The 13,097-nt window shown below is 26.3% G+C and overlaps 2 protein-coding genes across 2 annotated transcripts; both read left to right on the top strand.

Moving 5' to 3' along the window:
- The first annotated feature begins 4,092 nt into the window (after positions 1-4,092).
- LOC100570394 lies at positions 4,093-6,639 on the top strand. Its single transcript, XM_003243421.4, has 8 exons — positions 4,093-4,450; positions 4,592-4,660; positions 5,040-5,078; positions 5,755-5,862; positions 5,925-6,034; positions 6,106-6,167; positions 6,246-6,346; positions 6,413-6,639. Exons 1-8 carry the CDS (start codon positions 4,349-4,351, stop codon positions 6,431-6,433), a joined length of 612 nt encoding a protein of 203 aa, XP_003243469.1. The 5' UTR covers positions 4,093-4,348; the 3' UTR covers positions 6,434-6,639.
- A 1,109-nt stretch (positions 6,640-7,748) lies between these two features.
- Positions 7,749-10,522, top strand: LOC100572008. Its single transcript, XM_003243432.4, has 4 exons — positions 7,749-8,115; positions 9,066-9,188; positions 9,733-9,885; positions 9,958-10,522. The coding sequence occupies exons 1-4, from the start codon at positions 7,980-7,982 to the stop codon at positions 10,215-10,217; spliced, it is 672 nt and encodes a 223-aa protein (XP_003243480.2). The 5' UTR covers positions 7,749-7,979; the 3' UTR covers positions 10,218-10,522.
- Positions 10,523-13,097: the final 2,575 nt, after the last annotated feature.

Genomic DNA, 13,097 nt, shown 5'->3' with positions numbered 1-13,097 from the left:
AAATTAACTTAACTTACTTCTTGAAATGAAAAATTAACTCGTTAATTTCACGTTAATTAAAAAAGAAATTTAGTAAGTTAACAGTTAAGTTAATGAAAAGCCAAAATTAACTAGTTAAGTTAAAAAGTTAATATAAAATTAACTTATTAACTTAACTTTAACTTTTTAACTCGTTAATGCCCAGCCTTGATTCTACCTATATTAAAATTTAATTTTTTCGTAACTTGCTTTTGATATGGACAAAATATGTCTTAAGTTGCTCAAGAATCAAAAACAATATATGATATGTTTAATAAACAGAGGAAACTTGAATCAGTAAGCACGCAATAAAAAATAAAAATAATATTATAACTTAAAATAATAATTATTTGTAAACGTATCATTTACCTCTAAAGATAGATGCACAATTATAAAACAACAAACTGCAGTTGTAACTTGTATTACAGTTGAACAAATTAATTGAAGAACAAGGATATTCACTATTCTGTAAATGATTATTTTTTTATATAGACTGAAATTATATTATTAAATAATAGGTATATCTCCATACTAATAAATATGTAATAGGTTTTAGGATGATCACGATTCAGGATAGACCTGTTAGTTTGAATATTGGACAACCAGATCTATTTATAAACGAAGATGATAAAATGGACAATGTGGTATGAAATATGAATTTGTTAAAAGTTTAGTAAAAACAAAAATAATTGTAAATTTTTAAATTTCTTATTATTTTAGGATTTAGTGCCAAGATCAGTTGTTGATGTTTCTATTCCTACAATTGAAAAACAAGATAATAAGTGGTATCAAGTATGTAGCATACATATATAATATATGAATATAATAACTTGCTCACATTATGTTTTAATTAAGGGATAACTTTTAGTAATAATTCCTTAACTTTCTGTTAATCTAAACAAATCATTTTTAATAAGCATAATAGGTACATTTAATATTATATACAGGTTGGGTAGAGGGTACCACTTATTTATTAAACTTTTTATAAGCCATTTACATTTACATAACTAAGTAATTTTATGTGTGATTATTGATTAGGAAATAAAAATGATTATAATAATATTATATATTTTAGATTCTGAGCGGAACGATGAATGTATTGATTTTACAATGATGGGTGTTTTAAAATTTTTTTTTGTCTGTGTACATACTATAAGTAGTCGAAATAGTAATTCGATTTTCAAATTTAGTATCTTTTCAGATGGGAAAGTGAATCAAGTTGGTACTTTTGAGAGGTCACAATTTAAAGTCAGGAAAAACAAAACAAAAAAAATAAAGAAAAACGGGAGTTTTTACTCAAAATTGGTTTTTGACATTGGTATTTGGTATGACTTTAAAACAAATACATGACATTTTCACTGGCTGTTTATATTAACGCTTTCTATACACGTTAAAATTTTTGAAATATTTTTATTTGTTTTAAACTCTTTACTGACATTTTCAGTTTCCAATTTTTTTAGTTTTTTTTTTTATGAGTGTCAATAAAATTTAATTTGTTGGATAAAAAAAGATTGAAAATTTAATACAAGGACATCTTAATATATTGTTACAATGACAGCTCAAAAATATTAAAAATCCACAGACACAATTTTTTTTTATAAGCATTTAAAGTTCAAATCTTAACAAAATACGTAAAAATCACAAAAAATGTACAAATTATTTTGAGTTAGAAATTCGTAAACATTTATCTTTTTAAATCTAAGATTTGAAAATGTAATACAAGATTCCTTATAAGTATGTCTATCTTTATCAAAAAAAAAAAATACATACCATAAAGTCAAATTACAATTTTTGATCGTTTGAAATTCACATTTTTACAAGATTGGATATTCACTCGAATTCTCGTGTAGCGATTGTCTTATTTTATTGTAATTCAAAAACGAATATGTACCTATCTATAGGGACATGACAATTTCACTAAATGTTTATATTTTCATTTTCTATATACCATAAAGTTTTGAAAATAATTTGACTCGTTTTGAGCTATTAACGGACAATTGCAAGTTTCAATTTTTTTTCCTATAAATATCAATAAAATTGTATTTGTTGGATAAAAAAGCGTGAAAATGTAATACAAGGTTCCTGATATATTGTTAAAATAGCAGTTGAAAAATATTAAAAGTAAATATTATGCACAATGTATTTTATAAGCACTAGAGTTAACATTTTTACAAAATTTATTAAATCTAAAATTTAAAAATTATTTTGTAGTTAAAAATGTATAAAATTTTAAAATTTTATTTTTATAGTTACGGATTGAAAATTTAAAACAAGGTTTCACGTAAATAGGTCATAATATATACCAATATCAATATAGGTATATCAATTACCTACTTTATTCACAATTATGCCCATCATTAAAATTTGATATATTTAATCAATATTTAATATACTAAGTCATAGGCTGACTGACTGTCTTCGCTCAGAATTGTTTTTCTTATACATTGATATTATAATATCATTGAATTCAAATTTAATACCATCTATCATAGTGATCCACTTGTAACCTTCTGTACAGCAGAGTGACACCTACATATAGGTAGGTAAAACTAAATTACTAAGAACACTGTCATGTCATATTGGCCAATGTCAACAAAAATAGCCATTTCAGAAATTAATTGAAAATTAAACGCGTTATTTTTTAAGTGAGTTATGAGCACTTTCAAACATTAATATTTTACATACTGATGACTCACTTAAAAATTAAAATATCGTAAAAAACCAACGACAGGGCACAGATAATGTTGTTACCTAAAAGTTTGATAATAGGTCAATTCACTCTAAAATCAAAAATTACAGCAACCTATTGAAACTAGCCAACGAAAATTTGCTATGTCGTACGTTTGTAAGACAGAGACAACACATGCGGGTACGACGTCCTCTTACTAACTTTATACTAGCATTATGCATGTAGACTCGATGATAAATACCATGATACTAATCGTAAGTCAAATGACAATAATGATGATTGCCTTGTTTAATCTGTTCAGCTATTAAGTATGGTCAAAATAAATTTGGTGATATCGAAAAGTATCTAATAAAAATTTTGATAGGTACCTACTTTGGTCTTTCGTTATACACTTATACCTATTATTCTATAATTGGATTTTAAATTCTCGACGGCACCTGAAAACAACATCCTATGTTGACAATTTTTTTTTTACATAATATTATTATACATACTAAAACACAAGTTTTCCTTACTATTATAAATTAAAATTAAAAAATTAATTTTTTCGTTACACCCTAATGTACAGTATACACTACTTGGGGTAATAGTCTTTTAAATAGTGTACAAAACAAATTATTATATATTATTGTTATCAAGTCGTAAAATGTTTAGGTGGGTATTGCAAGTTAAGGTAATAAGTAAAAATACTTAACGTACACGTTTAAATTTTTTTGGGAGGTTACGGGTACCTATGTAAATTGTGCGGAATGTATCACATATTTTCATATTTTGTATAGGCTTAAAAGAGTTATGCCCCGGGCCTCGCAAATTGTAGGGATGGCCCTGGGTGATGAATATCCAGATCAACTATTAAGTACCTATCAGTGGTGCCGGGTCCTATGATCGGCGTACTTTTTATTGTGTTTGGACGTCTTGTCAATACATAAATTAAATTGTAATCATTTTGTTAGGCCGGTAACACTAAAGCCGTGGAGAATGAAATTGTCGTAAATGCTGCACTACGATGACGTACTATGTAATATTTTTAATAGTACCTACCTAGGTACGAACTGAAGTAATTTTTCAAGTTATATAACAATATGAATGCGCTTAACAGTTGTAATTTATTGTTAAAGACGTACTTGAATACTTATTGAATTTGTTGAAGTAGCTGCCGCAATGTAATTTAGACATATTATATAGCATTGTAGTTATATTATTATTATCTTAATTCGTGGTAGGTACCACAGAATAGATGAAATATATAGATTATATACATACCTATGTATATAATAAATAAAATTATATTTCAACAATTTTGTATCCGCGGTGGTACGCAGCTAAAAAGTAATTGCTCTATGGTGCGGCCCATCCATTTTTTCAACTATGGTTTTTGTCAATAATTTGTCATCGCGGAGTACGGACTCCGTGGATATCATCTATCAGCAATGTCAGACAATTTCTAATATCATTATTCATAATTCTAATTATTAGAATACTTTTAACTTTTGACTTTTCAAACTTCTAAAATTAAAAGTTAATGCTAATTTAATAAATTTTGATTATTAAGTACGCATATAATTTATTGTTTTAAATTATTTCGATAAAACGATACATATACACCTTATATAAATTATAAATTATAAATTCTATCTAACCATGTCTGAAGATTTTGTTACATTTAAAATTCGCTGTGAAAAAGCTTTATTTGAACTGAAAATAAAATCTCCTAAAGATATATCTGGATTTGTTAAAAAACTGGTAAGTAAATAAATCGATAATTTTATTTAAAAACAATATTATTAACTGAATACCTATTTATTTTACCAATTCATATTGATTTTAATATAATTACTAAGATAGATTCAATTAAATCTACCTATGATTTTAATTATTTTATAGAAAAATAAATTAAAATTGGATGAATCGGATGATTTAGTTATATTATGTCCAGTAACTGATGGAAATATGGTAAGATAAATCTAATACATTTGATATTTTAATCCCGGGGTCGGTAATTTGTTTTTAAGGGGTTCAGATGATATAAAAAATATGTTGGGGTCCATAAAACCTTCTTTTTTTTGTTTTATTCTGGGTCTAAATAAACACAAGTATTTAAAAAAATAAAATTTTGATTAAATTAAGAATATTTTTGGGGGTCAATTTATTTAAACCACTTTATGGTCTGGATTTGGCCGCAGACCTATGGCCTACCCTAGTTCTAATTCTTTACCGTTAGTTAAAATAACATTTAATACAATATTATTAAATTTATTTTTACTTGGAAATTGGCATAGGTATCTTCACCTATATTTTGTATTAACATTTATAAACGAAAAACATTTTTTAGATGGAAATACAATCAGATGATGATATTGAATTTTTAAAGGTAAAATTTATAAAATAATATTATATAAATTATGGTTAATATTAGAATTATAATACCTACAAAAATTATTTTATTTTTATGTATATTTTTTTCATTTTTATAATACATTTTATTTGGCTAAACAATTATTTAAATTAAGTTGTAATTAATCTTTGTGGCAAATGAAACTAATTATTAAAATGCCCTGATGCTTTAAATGTAAAATGAATATAACTAATTATAATCAGTTTATTATTTTTTGCAATTTTAAATATTTTGACTGATGAAGTAGATAGGTATAAATTTTGCTAAGACAATTTCAATTAAATAAATAAAGAAAATAATTTTAAATTTGATAAAGTTTAAAAAAAATTTTGTTTTTTGATTATTTAATAGGACTACACACCTACTGTGTTGTCCTATTTTCCAAATTTACAAGACACTATATTTTCGTCAGATTTTATGTATTTTGCTTTAATATTGGAGTGAATTAACATTATTAATAATTTTCAAACTCAATGTAAGAACCTAACCTATTTGTGTTCATATGTCAGTCTTTTACAATATTTAAATTAATTTTCAATAAAAGTTAATTGTGTATACGGTTTTTATCAACTTTAGATAATTATTTTTTAATATTTATAGGATCAAATACTTTTTTTTATCTATTTTTTTTAACAGTATTTATTAATTATAGAATACCAAATTAACCTATAATGCTGTAAACAAAGACTTTTATTGCAATGTAGAACTTGTGGTAATTATTATTCATAAACTGCCAGATGATCCAAAAGTTAAATTTAAAGTAATATAAAACGCAGGTATTTTTTGATTTTATGAAAATATTAATTATAGTTTGTATTTTAGGTTTTATCAAATAAATTGAAACTGTTAGCATCTCAAGTTGATGAATTATCAAATGTTTTTAACAAAATAATTCATGAAAATGAATCTAGTGTTATTTCAACTATATTTAGGTATTTAAATATGAAAAAAAGTATAGTTATAGTATTTGAATAATGTACTCTTTAAATCTTAATGTGTATAGGTCGATTTTGGCAGAGAACTCAGAGATAGATTTGGGAAACAAATCAATGAAAAAATGTTCAGGTATAATAAGTTTGAAAAATTCAATAAGGTATAAAGTTCAAATGAACAATTTTTTTAAAAATATTTGTACAAATTTAGGCAAACCAAGCGGGTTTAACTTATCAAACTTAGAAACAAACATTGGACAAAAAAAAACAAAGAAGGACGATGAAAAGTTGTCATCATCGGGCACTAGTAATGTAAAGTATAAATATTATTACCTCAATAATAAATATATTTAAAAAATATTTTGTTCAATATTATAGATCTCATCCACCTTGTTTTAAAACTTTGGAAGATTGGATTTAGATATATACAGCCTGTCTTATACCTGAAGATACTAATATTTCATTCAAAATTTTATTAGCATAAAGACATACCAACACTATACAGACTATTATAGTACTGAAGAGATTTAACAAGAATTATAACAATTATGAAACAGCCTTTAGCTAATAAAAATCACATGATAAATAAAATCAATTACCTACTATAATATTTCTTAAAATTAAAATTATTTTAAAAAAAAAAAATTATAATATAAAATCATAATACGTAAAAGTTATTATACATCCTATGTAAATAATTAATAATTTTGACTGTGAAATATAGTTTTTATTTTTTCGATATCGGAACTACAAAAAAAGTAATTTCAGTTTTGATAACAGAAAAATAATGGATTTTTAAACAATAAGTACTTTTATCTTTCACAATTATTAATGAAATCAAAAAAATAAAAACGATATTTCACAGATGATCCTATAATAATGTATAGGTATCAATTTGGAGTCTTAACTATCACTACAGCCTGAGTGGTTCTATCTTGCGCAAAACATTTTATGCCATGTTGTACATTAATATTGTGAGACGGAGACAGCGTGCGGATGTCGTGTCTCCTTCATTTTTAAAATTAAATGATAAAGTTTAATCTCCATTGTTTTGTTTTTTCAAATCTTAAAATAATGTCATCAACGTTTACGCGACAACTGTCCAGACATTCACAGCAAAATTAAAAGAAATATAATGCCTAAGATACACGTAATCAATTACGTTGAGTATGTTATTATAATAGATTATATAAGTATCTATGTGAAAGTTCACCCAAACAATGCACCAGTCGTAGTTGTTGTACACAAACACAACTGAATATTGGTCAAATCGAATACGATTTTGAACTCACTGAAGGCTAAAAGTGCGTCAAATCGAAAACTCTACGAGAGTTGGTTTCAATTAGAATTTGGCGCATTATCCAATAGGCCTTATACTAACTACTAACACTACTGAATAACGTGTTGAAGTGGCCAATTCTTCTTTTACTTTCTAATCATTAATTTTATTGACATAAATATCTTATTTAGTTGTTTTGTTCGACATTGTTAATTCTTATAATACTTTCTTCGGAGCGAACCAAATTCAATATTGAAACCATTAATTGTTCTAATACCTACGTCGGCCGTCACTTGAACAAGATAGGTATTATGGCAAGCTCGGTCTCGGAAATATTTTCCGTGATAATTTGATACTGATAAGAGGTCTGATAGAGGCAAAGTTTATAGATAATATTATTATCTATAAACCTTGTGATGTAGGTACAAACATATTGTTCTATGGTACAAAGGAAACCGTCTCTAGCACAGATCTTGTTAATGATATGACGTGGCACTGTCGTCTTCGCCGCTAGCAAAATTCTATCGTTTATACTTCGAGTGCTTGTGCTGGGTTACGTAAACAATTCATTAAATCAAATATAATTGTTTTGAGTTATTGTCTTTTTTCGAGACTTGAATCTTCAGTCCGCGTCTTAAAGGTTGCCTAACCACACCAGTGATTTCTATGGCGAAGTCCAGTAACGGTCTGACGGCTGTTGGCCTGTCTTTTTTGGGAGCGTTTTTAGTCATCTTGGCGTTCGTGACGAAGAGCTGGTTGGTCACGGATGGACAATTAAAACATCCGAAATTCGATAGGATTGGTTAGTATAGCTTCAGTGCTCATATTTTAACATTTTTATACATTGAGCAAGTTTCAACTGCTTAGAAAATACTGTGCTCTGTACAAGGCTGTACGTTTTATTTTAATCACATTATTGTCTCTTGAACTAAATGTTGTGTTTTCTTATGTAGATACGTAGCACCTACTACCCATGTTTAAGAGGACTCCACACCCATATGTGTTGTCTCCGTCTTACAAGTGTGTAACATAGAAAATGTACGCTCAGCAGATCACGTCTAGCTTCGTTAGTTTAAAAATTACAGTGAATCGACCTACTTATTACAAAACTTGATGGTTAGATCATTATTTGTGTTCATATGTTGCTTTTTATAATTATTCAGATTATAAGTGAGCTATGAGCATTTTTAATTTACGGTATTTTATAATTTGTACTTGCTAAAAAACTTAACTATCGTAAAAAACCATCATACACAGATAATGATGTTTCCAACAAGTTTCATAATATTCACTCTAATTTTTAAACTAATGAAGCTAAACATGAACTGCTGAGTGTAAATTTGCTATGTTACGCACTTGTAAGACGGAGACAATACACCCAGGTGTTGCGTCTTCTTAGTTATAATAATTTCCATTCCCTCGGTATTTAAAAAATTGATTTACAAATCAAAATTATCTTTACATTTTTTTCCAGTTGATAATAAGGTATAGGTAAATATAATATTATTTAAAATAATCCTCTAGTCGGTTTCCAGCTTTATTATGCATTTGGATACTATGTAATACTATCAAAATTTGTCCGTTCTTTTTTATCAGGATTAATAAAACTTAATTTTTATAAAATGTTGAATAATAATAATTTCATGTTTCTGATATTAAAAATGTTAAGTTATTATTTTTTCTAACTATGATCAAAATTTAATGAAATTAGGTATTAAATTACAATTTGTTAAACTATTTTAACATTCACAGGTCTATGGGTAGTATGTTTTAAAGATTTTGAAGACCCTCATCATTGGTACGACACAAGATTCCATAGTTGTTGGTGGGTGTTTGAAGAAGAATATTATATTATCAATGATATTTTATTCAAAGGTTTGTTTATGACTGTGTTTTTATTTTTTTTAACTTTTCATCCTTAAGATGATGTCAGCACAATATTTGTTTTCTCTGTCTTACCCACGCTCAACATACCAAATTTTACATACACAATAATGATTATAAATTATAATCATAATAATTTCTAAAATTAGAGTAAAATTACCTCTTATAAAACGTAAAGGTAAGATTTTTATCCAGGGCATCTTATGGGCTTTTTATTATATTTTAATTTCAAAGCGAGTTATGAGTATTTTAACATTGTAAATTTGTTTGTACTTCTTTAAATATTCATAACTCGCTTTAAAATTATAATATAATGAGATGCCTTGGATAATAACCTCACCTTTTAATTTTATAAGTGGTCATTTCACTCTAATTTTAGAAACTATTATGATTATAATCATTATTGTGAACATAAAATTTGCTATCTTGCACGTGGGTCAGAGAGAGAAAACAAATAGTGTGCTGACACCCTCTTAATAAATTAATTTTTATACTTTGATTTCAGATTTTTAATTAATACAATTTTTTTTCTTAGGTTTTTATATTGCCACTCAGTTTTTTTTTTCAACTTGTGTTCTTTTCACTGTGTTTGGTTTATTCTACTCTTGGCTTTATATGAATCTAAATAGAGCTCATGAACGTTATGTTCAAATTCTATTTAGAGCGGCAATACTTTACTTAGCTGCAGGTAAACCATTGTGTTATGTTGTCTTATAATGTATAACATACCTAATAATTTGATAAAATATATTATTTTCAGCTATATGCAGTACTATTGCTCTGATTATATTTGGATTATATGGAGACAGTAGAGTATGGTTGCCAAATTGGGAACACAATGATATAGGATGGAGCTATGGAGCAGCAGTCGCAGGAACTATTGCCCTTTTTGTCAGTGGAGTATTGTATGGAATAGAGTGTCGGGTACACATGATTAAACGTAAAAAAATTGCTAACCGAAGAGACAATTACAAATATGGTGCAGATGACATAAAACAAATGTCTTACACTGACATATAAATGTTTAAATTTTATTTTCAAATCACCAGTAGCAGCATCTGCATGTTTTCATTAATTTATATTTAAAACGGAAGCTGCCATACAAAAATTTCTGATGCCTCTTAATTAGTCCTTAATTTTAGCCCAAGAACAGCGTCTCTCTTAATGAATATGTACAGTGATAACTTCTTCAATGTAGATTCGTTGATATTTTTCAAATATCTGATTCACTTTGCATAGAAAACACTGTATTTGTTTTGGATACCAAATATTAAGAGCCAGTTTTCCAAATTTTTCACTAATGAATAACTCTTAGGCCTTGTGGAATTGTTGGATTTTGATAACTATTTTTTTATCTAAAAGAAGGAGACTTCCTACAGGCCTTAATCAGACTCCGATTTTTTATTTTATTTCAAATAATAGTATAATATAATTTGTAAAAACGCTTAAAATTATACTATTTTTAAAGACATATTATAAAATTTGAGATTAAAATATTGAAAAATGGACTTTGATGTGGCCTGTATTACCTTCAATAAGTTTTAAAAAAATATGAAAAATATGTACCAAATTTGGTTGATTTTACAGAACAGGATCGTTATTTCCGTAGAGCGTATTTTTGTGTATAAAATTACTTTGACACTGGGCGCCCTAAGTATAGTATGAATGAGAATCGTGGATTTTTATCCTTGAAAATGGCTTTTTGAAAACTATTTGTTATTTGGTCATTTATACAATTATTGTCTAACTGTAATAAATAATTAATCATATATTTTACTTTGAATTTGATATGCAATTGGTATTGGATATTGTGTATATAAAATAACTTATAAACACAAGAAGCTCAAGTATTTAATTTAAAATCTACAAACTTCAGTTATAATTAGTAATTATCATGTGAGAAATAATTAATGTTTAATTGTTAGTATGATTTAAAATATAATTAATAATTTTATAAAAAAAAATCAAATTTATAAGGTAATTGATGTATACTTCTTATAGTTAGATTAACAATTATCTGTCCATCTAATTCTAAGTTAATTTTAGTAACAAGTGCCATATAATTTCAATAATACTTTTATATTTTTGTAATTTCATATTAGGTTATAATGTATGTTTTATACTAATTTGCTATGTATGCCTTAAAGTTGTTATTGACTCAAATTGTAATACGTAAAAAATAAAAAGTTTCATGTTAATGTAATATTGTTGTTTATATTAAGGTTTAAGTTGTTCTGATTGAATACTTCTCACAATTAGATCTTATGATTGTTTTAAAATTAAACCATGCCGTTTGTTTAGTATAGTAGTTGAGTAGAGTAGTATGAAGGGTTCAGTACAACAACCAGATAAGTCACATTTTTACAATTATACAGGAGAAGTTTAAAACGAGTTTTGGTACATTTAAAATAGAAATATTAAAAAAATGTCAAAACCATTTTGAAGTTAAAATTGTTGATCTATATCAATATAATATTATTTTTAAGTTTTGGGTTTAAGTCGTTTTTTTCTAGAATCTTTTATAAAGTTCAAGTTGGCATGGATTTATCTAGTTGTTACACCAAACACAACCAAATTAAAATATATATCCATGTAATTTAAGTCATTAAAGAGCAATTTTAGAGCTCACAATAACTTTAAGAGTTGTAGATATCTACTATAATGGAATTTCAACTATAACTTAAGTACTGGGTAACAATGCTGAATAAAATAACCTTAAAATCATTATTATTTAATTGTTTCTGTAAATTGTATACTTTTTATTCATAGAGCTATTGGCACTAATTCTTAGGGGAAGTATAAATTAACATTTTAAACTTGGGATGGGGCAAAATGAACATATTTAGTATTATGTCTACTTAAAATTCATTCTCGTCACTTTTTTTTTAAATTGTTTCTTAACTCCTAAAAATATTGTTTGAATAATTAAAATTTATGACGTATTAAATGTTGACTATTCGATATTCAAATCACACATCTTAAAATATGGCCTGATCAACCTGAAGTAGACATAACTATTAACATATTTAAATCAGTTTTCAGACGTCTTGTCGCTTTGTTGGGTCTACTGGTTAGATTGACAAAGATTAATAAATGTTGTGATTACTGAATTAAAATAATGTAATGTTACATTCAACTAGGTATTATTAGAACTTTTTGTAGGTAGGTACCTCCTTCTTAAATTTATACTGAAAAATGAAAATAAATAAAATTTGTTTTATAATAATTTTGAAATAGGTACTTAATTATTAGGTAATTAAACAGTGGTTAATAAAATCAGAAATTAATTTAATAATTTTACTATACTCTGTTCAGTATAAAAATGGCCAAATAAAAGCATGAATACAGATTACTGGGTTGCTGTCAGTTATCTCTATTCTTTGGTAATAGTATGAACGAAAAGAAACTAGTTTATATTATATTCTTGTATTTACTATATTACCTAAGATTTAAGATAACCACTAGCAGCTCAATATTCATCCGTGACTTCGGGCATTCTTATCCTAAGTATAGGTAAGAAATTATTAATTTAATGCGCTCTGCTATATCTTTTATAGGTACTAGTCACACACGTCTAATAAATCACATTTACAAGACCCGCCTAAATGCTATTTAAAAATTATTTCCCATTTTGATCTCCTTCAAAAAACTGTCTATTTCCAATCTTAAAAGATAACCAAACCCAATCTTGGTATCTATACCTATACTGCTGACTATACCGTCATGGCTGACTAACAACTATACAGGGTGATTCTTTTATCAAACAACACTCATTATTTCAAAAAGTGTAAATTATTTTTAAAATATTTTTTTACATAGTTTCAATTCGATTATAAAACGACGTTTTTCTTAAAAAATTATATTTTTAAATATTTTTTATCCTTATAATTTTTTAAGTTT

The sequence above is a fragment of the Acyrthosiphon pisum genome, chromosome X, assembly GCF_005508785.2.
Source record: "Acyrthosiphon pisum isolate AL4f chromosome X, pea_aphid_22Mar2018_4r6ur, whole genome shotgun sequence".
NCBI classification, from domain to species: domain Eukaryota; kingdom Metazoa; phylum Arthropoda; class Insecta; order Hemiptera; family Aphididae; genus Acyrthosiphon; species Acyrthosiphon pisum.
This window is presented reverse-complemented; position numbering and strand designations above follow the sequence as displayed.

Coding starts and splice junctions, on each gene's coding strand:
- LOC100570394 (XM_003243421.4), top strand. CDS start 4,349: ATGTCTGAAGATTTTGTTACATTTAAAATTCGCTGTGAAAAAGCTTTA. Junction 4,661..5,039: donor CAGTAACTGATGGAAATATG/GTAAGATAAATC, acceptor AACATTTTTTAG/ATGGAAATACAATCAGATGA. Junction 6,035..6,105: donor GTTATTTCAACTATATTTAG/GTATTTAAATAT, acceptor TAATGTGTATAG/GTCGATTTTGGCAGAGAACT.
- LOC100572008 (XM_003243432.4), top strand. CDS start 7,980: ATGGCGAAGTCCAGTAACGGTCTGACGGCTGTTGGCCTGTCTTTTTTG. Junction 8,116..9,065: donor TCCGAAATTCGATAGGATTG/GTTAGTATAGCT, acceptor TAACATTCACAG/GTCTATGGGTAGTATGTTTT. Junction 9,189..9,732: donor CAATGATATTTTATTCAAAG/GTTTGTTTATGA, acceptor TTTTTTTCTTAG/GTTTTTATATTGCCACTCAG.